Here is a 13,877-nt window from a genome sequence, read left to right on the forward strand (position 1 = left end):
TCCGAGCACACTCTGGTGTATAAATACAGTAAACTTGTATCTTGATTATCAAATACACACGTATACTGCGAGGAATAACATATAATGCTCATCGTCAGTTAATTATTCTTTACTGTAGGGAATTGTAGGTAATAGATCAGTTTTAAACAGTGAATGATTATTATAGATAGTATAAATCTGTGAGGATGGCGTCGAAGCTTGGATTACCTGACGATCAAGTCTTCGCTCTGATGAAGGTAAGTTATTAATTTTTATACACATACACAACATTTTGCATCGACGATGAACAATGTCTTGTCATTATATTTTAACACCGTACAGCCACGCGTTTGTGGGGCGCAGACATACGAAGTCTTGTACGCGCGTAATGAATCGACGATGATAATACGTATAGTTGTGTTATAAGTGATAGTATGAGTAGTAATAGTGGTAGTAGTAGTAGTGTGAAAGGTAACACAAAACGGACTTGGTTTGCATACTTTCAACTGTATTCATCCATCCGTCGGCCTCTTTTAGCGAATCTTGACGTATGTACCTTCTTCTGCTTGTTTCTCTCTTTCATTTGCTTTATATCTCGACATTGTGTACCGTCATGAGTTCCTTTACCTATATTTCGATGACTATTTTCTGATATGTCCTTCTCTTTACGTAATATCTGCTGATTTTCGTCGTGAAGATAAAATAATGAATAAATAATAGATATTTTCTTCATCAAATTCCAAGTTGATATAATGCTTGTATATTTTATACCCAGACAATTGATATCTTCTTATTTTTAGCTAAACATTCGAGAATTTACTCACGCTCAAAACCGATAATATAGGTTTCAATTTTTATACGTTTTATGGGTAATTTTTATGCAATTTTACGTTTGTGTAACCTATTTCCAATGAAATTGTAAAATACCGCAAGTATAATATTGACAACTTTGTTGAATGTACTTGCACAGTTTACGTAACGTAATTTTTTACTATCAACAGCAATCGGAAAACACGATTGTTGTTATCGATATACATATATTATACATTGATATATATATATATATATATATATATATATATATAGATATATACCAAACGTGAAGGCCGAAGCAAATTATAAATTCAAGAAAAAGTAAAAGAAATACGTGCCATAAAAAGTTTCCGTCAAGCATTTACAAAACATATTTTTATGCAATATATAAACACGTGGATCGTGTCTACGTATATTACATACAAGTATATGAATCTATTGCGGTTTTCAACGAAAGTTGAATTATTATACTAATTGGCCGGTTCCAAGAATAAACAAAAGTATACAAGCAACAGTGTACGTACGTAAACACATATTTTACATGAAATTGTTGGGAAATGAAATAAGCTAAGTAAGGTGTCAGCACAATTTATTGTTTGTTATAACTGAATACAACTTTATAAACGGAACTGCGTTAATGTTAAATAAATGAGATTGATATAGTAATTAAGTTCACAAAACTTTTTATTATATGTAATTGATATTACGGTGGTTTGAATTTTTGTTTTTCGTTATTCGCGTTTTTCGTGAACTTTGATCTTCAGTATTTCTCATATAATTCTTGATAAGCACTCATAGAAAAAAGTATCGATTAAGTGCAAGTAATTGATTAATCGTAGACTTCGGTTGATCGATTTGTCGAAGAGAAAATCAATGAAAAAGGCCGATTAATCGGATAAATAAGAAAACGGTTAATTGATCAGCCAATTAATCGGTTTATTTTTCAATTAATCACATAATCATGATATTCTACATACATACTGACGACGAATCTCTGGAACTTAATACTGTGCCAATGATGGTGGCAGAGCTCACATATTACGTAACTTGAAAGGGAGAGAAACATTGGCAAGATTTTTGGATGTCAAGAATGAAAGCATAGTTGTTAACTCTATAACTCAAGCCGAATGACCGATAAATTTAAACAGAAAGTTGCACAATTTTTCAAGAAACTTTGATAAATTCTGCAAAGGATATCATTTCTGAGAAAATAAAAAATTACAAGAAATGAATGTATAATGAATAACTGAATGAATTTACATCGGCAAACCTAGATCTCGTAAATATGTCAGTATAGCTATATCAAGCTATACCAACTGTATGATGAGCGAAATTAAAAATTCTCAAACCATTCTCATTTCGCAAGGACGGCAAAGAAATATAGCCATAGAAGAAGAATGTATAAAAAAAAAAAAAAAATTAATATAATTTGCGAAACTTGTAATGTTTCGTGTTTTCATTGCGAAATGTAAGTTGTCGAAATATTCCACAGAGTATACATATTTAATGCCGCGGGATATAGCTCAATTGCAACACGACTTGTAGCAAGCCGAGCGTACAGGGAATCTTGTATCCACGTATTTAAGTACATTATGTAATCCTTTCAATTACGCGACGTCTATTCGAACGAATATTTGCTGCGCAGCTCTTATACTCGCAATAGGAATTTGGATATGGATATGCGTACACCTCAATACCTTTGCTCTTCTTTACATTTACGGAGGTTAGTTGGTCGAAAATGAATTTTTGGACGAGTTCGTTACGTTGGTAATGCAAAATCAATCCGCAGCGCCACCTCCGGCCAGCCGCCAAACGAACTTAATTTTCGTAAGCATAACACAACTGTCGTTTATTTGTATTTTTGGGTCAGATTTGATGGTCATAGGTTATGTTACGTTTGACTGGTTCTGCGTTGCTAGCGTAACCGACTCGTCGAAGAAATTGGGCGTCTTAGAATCACTGCAGCCAAGTGTACACAAATTATTGCATTTATAAACTCCGAAGATCTTTTGAAAAGTAAAAAGACAGAAATTTCTAAAATTAAAACGGTTTCAAAATGCTTTGAATCTCAGTAGCTTACAATACTGTAAAAAAAATCTTTTGAATAAAACATAAGCTATTGTAGAGCGAAATTGAACGATTTATTAGATTTTTAATCCATTCGAAGCCATCTGAAATGTAGCATCAATATCCGAATGAAAAGTATCAATTTTTTGTCAGCGACTTCCACAATTTAGAGAATATCACAGCTAAACGCCTCGTACGAACGTATTCATCGGAATTTCCAGCTACACATATATACAAACTTAGAATACCTGGGATTTTGTTTGCAGATTCAACTTCTTTCTTTCGAATGTAATAACACCAGCGAAAGAACATGCTGCAGAATTGCCTCGAAGCGTAAAAGTACTTGCTTGTCTTTTTTCAATCACCGTTACTTTCAAGCGTTCTCGCAATTTTCATAATGCCGGTGCGTTGAGTCCATACTAACAAACGTTCATTCGCGGTACCCGGAGGATTTTACGAGTGCAATGCCATCAGTGTCTGGCAGTTACGCTTGTTATTAGTATTAAGTCGAAAGACCTATCGCTCGTCTTTCATCGATTATACCGCGATATCTATAGGGATAAAAAAGCTTACGAAATATTTAAATTCGCAGATTATTCATATTCAGATTCCATTCACATTGAAAGTATGATTTCAGAAATTTCAACTCTATATATAAACCGTCAACTCTTCAGTAATAGTTATACACACATTATGGCGTAATATTGAAGCAATATCCTACCAGTATAAAGTAATTGCAGTCACCCTGCAGACTTTCACTTGGCTTTCTGATTGAGAGTTCTTACACACCTGTCAAGGTGCAGCTAGGTCGGATTCTTCCAATAATTATTCGCTCTGTACCGCAAATATTACAGTTTATAGGCCCAGATATGTTGAAAGAAATATCAAGAACATGGCGGAGTCAGCCGTTCATCATCAACCTCGGTGATTCTTTCTGTGTGTGTTACGGGAGTTACGTAATCTGGGAAGGTCACTCTAAATCGTCCAGCGATTCAAATGTCAAGAGTCAAGAAGGCTGTAGACAGATTTTTCCTAGGTTTACAGGTTTTCCTAGGTAGGTAGACTAGTGACAAATCATAGATACAAATATCAGTTTTAAATAAATGCCGTAAAAATTCTACATCACAGTATGCTAATCAATTCAAATCTCATGTACCTACTAGAAAAAACTAATAATCACGGCCTAGGATTTATTTACATATACCCAAGTGGCGAATCACTGTATCAACTGATGAAATATAATATCATTAGATGATGTTCAACAGATTCAGCTTCCACTAATTAAACATTTGACTCTATGTATTACCTCAAAAACAAACACGAAAAGCGGCATATCAATTTCAATCGTGAATAAATAATTAGATTGTACTTTTCTTTCGGATTCTTTTTCGCAAAATTCTGCATGATATTTGTGTGCTATGACTAGGAAAATGTTATCGTCCAAACGCCGAAGTCGATTCAATTATTCTATTAATTACGATTATGAGAAATTTATGATTGCTACTTTTTTTTCTCGCAGTCAACCAACTTGGGCTAAAGTTGATAATTTTCACATTGAAAAATGCAAGACATAAGAATCTATAATTGCAATTTTGTTCTGATAGAAACTTGATGGATTAAGATGGGTTTCATCAAATAACGTGCGAGGAGTGCAAGAAGCGTTACTTTAGAGATACGTTGCAGTTTATGACTAGCAACAATTTTTTTTTCTCATATTTCGAGCGTATAAAAAAATGATTCAAAAATTTCAAAAAACAAATCGGCCGCGGGAAGAAGAACGTATTTTTTTGTCGTATGTTTAGCGGTGGACACTTTGCCGTTGAAACGATTCGTATGAAACAAAAAACGAAACGAGATATTCAAGTCATTATATTTCACGAGTCGTTGGCGGTCACCATTTTTTTATTTTCTACTTTTTCTTTGAATGGTGAGCGATTGAAATTTCAGTACTGAAAGTTCATATAAAATTTGACTGTTCTTGCGAAATTCTGAAAAAATGAAGGTCGATTTTGAAAAAGTAAGATTGTCATGTCGTTGAGTATGTTTCCGCGTATTTTCAGTAAATTTGAAAAAGATCTATCGTGCGGTTCTCGAGATATCGCTTCGAAACCAGTGTCTCGGAAAAACACGTTTAAAGTTTCAAGTGTGGTTCTGCGGTTGTTGTGGAGATAAAAAGTAAAGTGCAAGTGATTTTTCTTGCGATCTCGAGCATTCGAGCGCTCAAATCATCGAGCACGTTTCATCCAAAATGGCAGAACTATGTCAACTTTGTGAATATCAATGTGAAATTTGCAGGGAACATTCTCAAGACGTGAAACTTTCGTAAAGTGCTAAAAAAAAAAAATTTTGAACCTGCTTAGGTAGATGTGATCTCTTATAAGAGAATTTTCTCAAGAAGTTATACTTTCTCGGCCGAAAATGCTTTCTAGCACGTGAAGTGAGTGTATGGTTCATTTGTTTTACTAGAATAGTTCTCGAAAGTTTTCAATTCGTTTCGCATGACGTTTATTTGTCCGCAAATTAATGAATCAGTTCATTGACCGACATTTCCAATCGTATCTGTATAAGTTGCTGTAGTTCAATCATTAATTTGAACTTAATTTATAAATTGTCTTATTCAATCAGAAACTTAATTTGAATATAAAATCGGCATAATGAGAATCGATCAGCTGAATTTGACACAAAAATAGTTAATATACGCTTCTGTTATCTTGTCAATCGTGTTTATCAATAATTGCGGTTATCCTCAAAAGTGATCTGTTATAGGCAATTAATTGCCTTACCGGACACTTATTATACTATTTTACTTTGTATTTTTTAAATAAATCAACTGAAATTCCAGTGTGCGTTTCCCTTATACATTGTTTATTTCCAAGATCTTTCAATTATCGTCAAACTAGAAGTCCGTTGCGTCTCCGCCTACGAATATATTAGAATGCTTCTTGAGACAAAACTATTCGATATAGCCATATGTTCTTGGGAACTTTTACGTAGAACTCATCGAGACCTTGAAAACTCTTGCACATAACTTGTCTCTATCTGTAAGATTTTACTCGGTATTCGCATAAGTGTGTGATATTATATATGTATAGCTTATAACCTTGCCAAAAGATGCAGCTAACACCGAAAAAAAAAATCAAAATCCGTTCATCAGTTTTGAAGTCATAGAGAAACGTTGAGTTTGATATTATGTAGAAAAGGGATGTATTTTATTTTCAACAACATTGCAGATTCACTTTATCGGATTGCGGAGAATCGAAATCGACGTGGTTTCGAGAAACAAACATCTACAGAAGTGTATTATATAATATTATAGGAAACAAGTTGTGTCAATCAAAATACGGATATTGATTACAATTTCGAGTTCATGTGAAAAAAATCTACTATTCAAACGACCAAGCCACTAAACCCGCTACGTCATTGTTTTTTAAAATACTTAAAAAAATGATCCTGACTTCCATTCGCCGCTATTTATTCAATAACTACAGCTTCTTATACGGCAGGTAAAGGTACAGACTTTTTTGTTGTAGGAATTAATTTCTCATGTTTTTTTGCTACTTCGATATTTAACACAAAAAATGCACCCAGAGGCGTCAGTGAAACTCACGGTCTTCACACAGGTTCTGCAACTGTGGGTTTCGACGTGGGCCTCTTAACGTGACAAGACGTTAGCGTCGCTGGGAGCCAGGGATACATACATTATTGAAAATGTAAAAAAAACTAACACGCAGTACGTCGATTACACGCACGATTTAGGTTATGTTTATATATCCCTCGATCGCAGCGCCATCTGGATTTTTCTTCAACAGTGGAGTCACTGGCGTCACTGCCTCCTATCGAAATTCTGCTTGAGTTGCAAGACGGTGGTGAAACTTAATCGACTACGCGTGCGCAAAATAATTCCACTTTTTTGGTCAGTGATTCCGCACTGAAGTGATATTTTGTCTGCAAGATAGGGGAGCCAACTTCCCCGAAACAAGACACGAGGTGTTAAACTCTCCAGTGTCAAGTGGTGAATTGAAATTATATTGCTGTAAAACTCGTAGTATTCATCAGTCATCAATCACGTAATAAAAGCTTGCCAAGCTTTTCTGAAACTTCCATAAGCAGTATTAAAAAGCTGATGCTTGATTGGTGGCCATAACTGCATAAAAAGATGACAAAACTCGCGCATGCGCAGTCTGGCGCTAATTTGCTAAGTTTTACCATTTCATTTTGGTACATCGTTTACGAGTTGAGAGCAAAAGAATGTTTGTTTGTTTGTTTTTGACATTTCGCAATATCTTCTTTGAACTGCGTCCTTTATTGCAGTGCCAGGCGCACCACAATTATTTACAGTTTCTTCAGTACCCAGAAATGCTGCAGGGTACGATTTACGAAGAACTGCAATTTAACTTCTTTTGGTCGCGAGACTAACTCAAGCTTACGTTTCATTGTCAGACATGTTTTGCGAGGGATATTATCGCAAGTAATTCTGGTATTTCTCTGCTTTCTCAGCACCGAGAAATGAATTACATTGTAAAGATCAGTAGCGGAAAGGTATGCCACTGCAGGAGAGAGTCGAATGAGCTTGTTTTTGCAAAGTGTAGTTTGAAGAAACACAGGTGTTAGAAATTTCTACTGAACAATTAGATGTCTCGACACTTAAAGAAAACACGATTTGAATACATCGGAGTCAACTCCACAAGTACACGGTAGTGTTAATACATCTAAGCGATAAAGGCTATTTGATAAGGCATTACAGTTAACATGATTAGTCGGTGATTTAAAATAGAGTGAAAGTGGAGCATATTCGTACTACAGTAGTTTGCAAAAAAACAATTTGTAAAAGTGCAGTGCTGTATAGACACATATGCATTAAATGAAAGGGAAAAAGTCTGAGTAAAAGTATATCGGAGCAAAAAGTATGCAGGTCCTTGATATAGAAAAAGAAGTGATAGATAAGAGGAAGAGTCATCTTGAGGAGAAAGTTCGAAGGGAAAAGAAAAACAAGCGTTTGAAAGTATTTCAAACAACAAAATTGTACCAGTAACTGTTTCGAATCGATGAGAAAGGGTTGCGAGAGTCTAAGCGCGAAGACTTCGGAGAAACAGTAGACAAATAAGTGCCAGGACTATAGAAATATCTCCAGATATTAGTCGTACAGAAAGACGAACTATCTTTAATTTTTATAGTAATAATAATAGTTCACAAATAAAATAAAATATTAAACTCTCTTTTCGAAAATTTTTGTCGAAGAGATCAAGGTTACATAAGAATCTAATTGGATTTACAGGAAAAGGATCGATACATTCAGATCTCTGATCTATTCGCAGCAGGGATTGCTTGCAGAGAATTATTGACAATATTTTTCTATTATATTCAGATTATTTATTGTGAAAAATGTACCGGTTGTTCCACATACAATTAAAATCAAGAAATCTGTAACAAATCTCTAGTTGCAGTTTTTTTTTTTTAAAGGATTTGGAATATTCAATTCTATCTAGGATCTTTTTCTAATTTTTTGATTTTTCGTTTCAATTTTACAGTTCAGACGAAACGTTCGCGATGTCCTGCAACCGCATCATGACGACCATTTTCTACTACGATGGCTCAGAGGTATGTTCACACAGACTCTTGAAAAATATTCTGAATCTACTGATCTTTACAAGTTCATTTTATCGCTCTTCCCTGTAACTATACAGAAAATTCTTCCGGAAAACATATAAATTATTAGTTGCTACGTCCTTACACTAATTAATTATTATTTGGCAATACTAATAGTGAAGAATTTAATATTTATTCATATGTCTTTTACCTCATTAAACTAATTAAAATATTCGACCATCCTTTGCCTCCTTCTTTGTCTTTTATCCAGAGATATCGACATTTGAAATTAAACCAGGCTGAAGTTAGTAACGTTAACGTAATGAAACATGAGGGAAAAAATTATTGCTTTGCAATTTTATAATTATTTACTGAATATCAGAAAATCCTGAAGGTGCAAAGTAACGATTTTTTTCCCAACATGCAGTGTTACAGTAACGCTCCAATAATAAAACTTTCGGTAACTTAACAAGTAATTAATAGGGTAATGCGAAAATAATAAAAGAGCAAAAAAGTGCGACGGGAGCACTACCTTTTCTTAGATTTTCAAAAATTTTAATGCCGAAACGGTACATTATCTAACAAGGCAATAAAGTCGAAGATTAGGGTCGAGATAATCACCCGAGGGAATAAGCGGTTTTATTCCCGTGTTGCATATAAGATTGTATTCCCGACTTAACTGTAGCCACTTTATTGACTTGAAACGTGATCACCCGATTAGCCGGAGAAAAACTATAAAATGGAATCACGTGTTACTTCTGTCCCGCTTTTCAGGCAAATAAAGTGTCCATTACAGTTGAGTCGGGAATAAAACCCTTACAGTAGCTTGTGTAACTTATTCATACGGAACTTTGAAATTTTCCTTAATACAATCATGGGGAAGAGTTCGTTTGTCTAGAAGTCTAGATCACCGCGTTACAATTTAATATTTACTCGTTTAATAATCGTTTCGTTATCATAACAGATCGAAAATGGTAGAGATTATTTGTATCAATAAACATGAATCACATGGGTAACTGCTGAGCGGAATCCATGATATAGAATACTCATTGAAATTCGTAAACTTTAATACGTGACCGAAAATGGGTAAACCTATTCAATCTTATAAATTCATTATTTTAGAATTTTCATCAAATTTCTGATTCAAAAAACGTATCAGAATGTACTGATAAAGCATGTATATGATTATTTTTATTACTTAATCGTATCGAATTTTAATTTAAAAATTCAAATCGCATTGAAGTTTGACCCTCATCCGTCTTGATGGGTATATTGTAAGAATTTTCTTATAAAGTTGTTGAATTATACTACACATATACTTCCTCATAAACTCTCGTATCAGAAAACTGTGCGTCTCTCGTAAGATTTCATCAAATCATACATTCTCATAGAAAAAAGGTTAGACTTCTATGAGAGTCTATGATTCGTTTGAGCAGGGATTTGGCGTGTGTTACATGCTAATGCTGCAACCTTCAGACCCGTTAAACTTGCGGGGGGGGGGGGGGGTCGACTTTACTCGCGTGTACCTGCTAATGCCTATCGGTGAACATCGGGAAAAGTAAATCAAAATTGATTATTCTACGAAGTGCATATTAATTTTTCTTCGTAATGTATTTCGGCATGTTTAAGGTTTTGTGTATTTTGAATAATCTTCATATATATACAGTATACATATATGTATACTTATTGAATAAAAATGTGCCTAATGAATGAAATTAAATGAAATGTGCCTGTGTATTCAGTTTAGAAAGTCTATTCATGTTTTACTTCCTTCACGAAACATGCATGAAAAAAATTCACTGGTTTTTTTTAAAGGTTTATTCATCAAATTTTTTGCAGTTTTTTTTTTTGGTTTCACAAAAAAATCTGTGAGCTTCATTAGGTTAGCGAAAGTCGTGCCCACTCTGGTGCAGATATTACATACATTCATATTCTGAATGTAATTGAACCTCCTCTGGCTTGAAATGACAAAGCCTACAACCGATAAACTAATCACAAATCCTCGGCAGTATCGTTTTTTTTTATAATTGCGTCATCTCAAGCCGTAAATTTCTGTAAGGAAGCAATTTTACCACGCCAAATTGATAATTAAATTAATTACATAGTTATTAAATTACAATTAACAATACATAGGTATACAATTAGCATGTACCGACAGTTCTTCCTGGTTAGAAATTATATACAAATTTCTAATTTTACCGAGAAATATTAACAAAGACTTTAATATTTATTACTTACGATTGCACTTTCTTGGTAGTTAAAAGGTCTCACATTTTATCTAGGAAATAAACCAGTGGGGTTTGTTTTTCTCTGTGAATTTTATCGTACAGTTTAATATAAGCGGTTTACCGCATTTCACTTAATACATAAAATCGTTTGGAATTCCGCGGTCCGGTTGATACGTGTGCATTAAAGACTTCCGTGATATTATAGGTATACAGTATAGCCTTTATGTTTCAGCACGAAAATGGGACGCTACCGCTGCTGAAAAGATGCTCCGAGACGTAAGTTTAAGAATGTATCTCTATACTTCGTTTCAGACTTCTTCATACGAAATCTCGATTACATGACAAATATAACATCACAAATGATCATACTTTTCAAAATATTATCAATCTTTAGTAGACCAATTTCTCACTGGTCATCCGTGAAGCAAAAGAATTTCAAGATCATTAGTTCAATAAGTGGACACGAAAGTTGACGGAAGTATCCCATAATTAGACAGTTTCCTCATATTAACACTATCTTACGCGAATATTAGTTTCATTGGTTGATCGTGGATTTCAATTTTATATCAAGCACATGCGATGATGTTTTTGGCAATTCAGATTCATTCGAATATGATGCGTATGAAATTGTGAGTAGAATTTATTAAGGGAGAGCCATTCGATGTGTATTTTTCAGATTCGTCTCTATCCACCGTTATTATCAGTGCCACAAGTAATATTGGTACAGATTTTTCAAACGGTTTTTTTCCTTTTCAAACTTTTACACAATCGATTTAACCTTATGGTCATAAAAATAAGCGTTAAACACTCGGCGAAATGATTGGGCTAAACGAGTTTTTTGGGAAAAAAAAGGCCAATGCCTGCTCTCGGAATATGAGCAGACTACCTAAGAATTACTATGAGTATGACAAAAATTGTATCTAGCCAGTGGTGGAAGCTCTAAATACGGGTAACTTGAAACTGTGTTTTTAGAATTTTCCAGAAACTGGAGTCGGAAAGTAATCTAACCTGCTCAGTTTAAGATTATGTGTGTTTCGAAATAATTTTTGTGTCTACCTTTGGTGCAGAGTAAAAAACAGAGATTCCTCAAATTCGCTGTTTGCTTTGCAAAGAAACGCGGTGAAAATTTAATTTAGGATTGATCATCTAAGCTTAAATTTGTTTTTTAAAGGATGCATTAGTTAGTCGACATAAATTTTCCTGTGATTTACGATGGTTAAATATTGCCGTAGCAAAATATCATACTTCGATTTCTTGTTACATGTGACAAGTATATAAATTGTATGTACATGCCGCATGTTATTATCTTGTAAAAAAAATAACTGAATTTTTATCATTTTAACTGATTTTCAGTCACTGGAGTGGAGAAAAATATGGCAGGTGGATAAAATACACGAATGGGTGGAACCTCCAATATTTGACGATTATTTACCCCGGGGATTGAGCGGGTTCGACAAAGATGGCGCGCCGGGTAAGTAACAAATAACTCAAAACTATAGTTTCTCTATCTGTAAATTCTATAACGAGCATAAAAGGTGGGTTTTTCTCTGGAGCTCATTGTCAGCTGTTTCTCGAATTTCTGACCGGATTCTCAATGTCTGAACAGAGATTTGAGTAAACTATTTTTTACTATCTACTTGTCAATTACAATTTTACAAAGTTATGAAAGTACTTAATAAATCAATTTTTTAATTCGCAAAGGGGAAGAATTTCAAATAGTGTTAATCACTCAAAAAGATATTTAATTATCAAAAGTCTTTGTGAAACTCATTTTAACGTCTTTTTATGAAAAGAACTAAACAAGATTGCCTAAGATTGATTTGAGTTTTTTTTTCTCTTTGTCTAGATCAAGAAAAGGAGAAAATATTTTATTCTGTACTGAAATGTTAGTATGTATGTATATTGTATATAGGTATGTATGTATGTATGTATATTGTATATAGGTATGTATGTATGTATGTATGTATGTATAAAATGAGTTTATGGTTTTGTTTCTGGAAACAGAAGATAATAATTTAACTGTTCGAACGGTTCATGGAAAAATTTGGTAAGGCAATCCAAATGATCATTTTATAGGCCGAATGAGGGGAAAAATTGACAACCGATTGATGAAGGTTTTAGGGCAAAATTCCGTTGACCTTCTTTTGGGCCTTTGTTTGTATAAATTTCTCATGTGACTATATAAATAATTACGTAATAAGAGCCTGATTTACAGTTGTGATAACACCTTTCGCTGGGCTGGATATGTACGGAATTTTACACGTCATATCAAAGAACGACATGATGAAAGTAACGATAAAGTATTTAGAGCTATACCTAAAAATCGCTCAAGAACAAAGCAAAAAGCATGGTCAAATTGCCAATCAAGTAACCGTGATTTTTGACATGGAAGACTTCAATTTGAGGCAATACGCATGGAGACCAGGTTTGTCTTATTTAGCAGCTTCCACACTTCCATAAATGATGCAGTATTGAAAGAATCGAATATATTCAGCATCTGAATTCTGCAGCATAATTAAAATGTGTGAATATTGATGTTTTCAGCCGGAGAACTCGTCATTGCGTTAATCCAAATGTACGAAGCAAACTACCCAGAAATTCTGAAGATGTGTTACATCATAAATGGTACGTAAATTATTTATGCAGCTACACAAACTTCTATTTTCAATTTCAGTTTTATTTTCATTATTTCAATTTTTACGGGCCAGTTCTCGGTTCGGAAACATTGTTTAAGAGTTAAACGTTATTAGTTATAGCCCGCAATGTTGATTAGTAAAGAATCAGATGTAAACATTCCGAATTGAAAAAACATACAACATTTGGTTTTCAATCTCGAAATTGGTTTATGGGATTCTCTTGGAAATATCATATGGACAATTTACTATAGTGGGTGTCCGCCTACCCTTAGGCAACTGAAAATACATTTGTACTTGAAGGAGATCCTGCAAGTCAAATTTTAGTCTTACGATTCATATACAGGGTGTCCCACCTCCAAGTGACCAAACTGATAGAGGTTGTAGAGGAGGTCAAACTGAGTAAATTAACTCAAAGAACATGTGGTCTCCGAAGTCACGTTCGCAAGATACGATCGGTTAAAAAAGTTCCGCCAAGCACCGACATTTAGGCAACCGAGCACACTAACTGGCGGCATATAGATAACCGAGTACACAGATCAACGCGGATAAATGATAAGGCTATTTCCAT

General features: G+C 34.2%; 1 protein-coding gene across 4 annotated transcripts in view; it reads left to right on the plus strand.

Annotated features, from left to right (window-relative positions):
* Positions 1-13,877, plus strand: part of LOC124406574 (SEC14-like protein 2) — a 32,642-nt gene that overhangs the window by 15,497 nt on the left and 3,268 nt on the right. For 3 of the 4 annotated variants that reach the window (XM_046882006.1, XM_046882007.1, XM_046882009.1), the window contains exons 4-8: positions 8,388-8,457; positions 10,906-10,949; positions 12,027-12,144; positions 12,889-13,098; positions 13,218-13,298. In XM_046882006.1, coding sequence (XP_046737962.1) covers positions 8,388-8,457; positions 10,906-10,949; positions 12,027-12,144; positions 12,889-13,098; positions 13,218-13,298 — 523 coding nt within the window. Of the gene's footprint in view, positions 1-79; positions 237-8,387; positions 8,458-10,905; positions 10,950-12,026; positions 12,145-12,888; positions 13,099-13,217; positions 13,299-13,877 lie in introns of those variants that run through there. The other variant, XM_046882010.1, reaches the window with a different exon arrangement.

This window comes from Diprion similis, chromosome 6, assembly GCF_021155765.1.
Source record: "Diprion similis isolate iyDipSimi1 chromosome 6, iyDipSimi1.1, whole genome shotgun sequence".
NCBI lineage: Eukaryota > Metazoa > Arthropoda > Insecta > Hymenoptera > Diprionidae > Diprion > Diprion similis.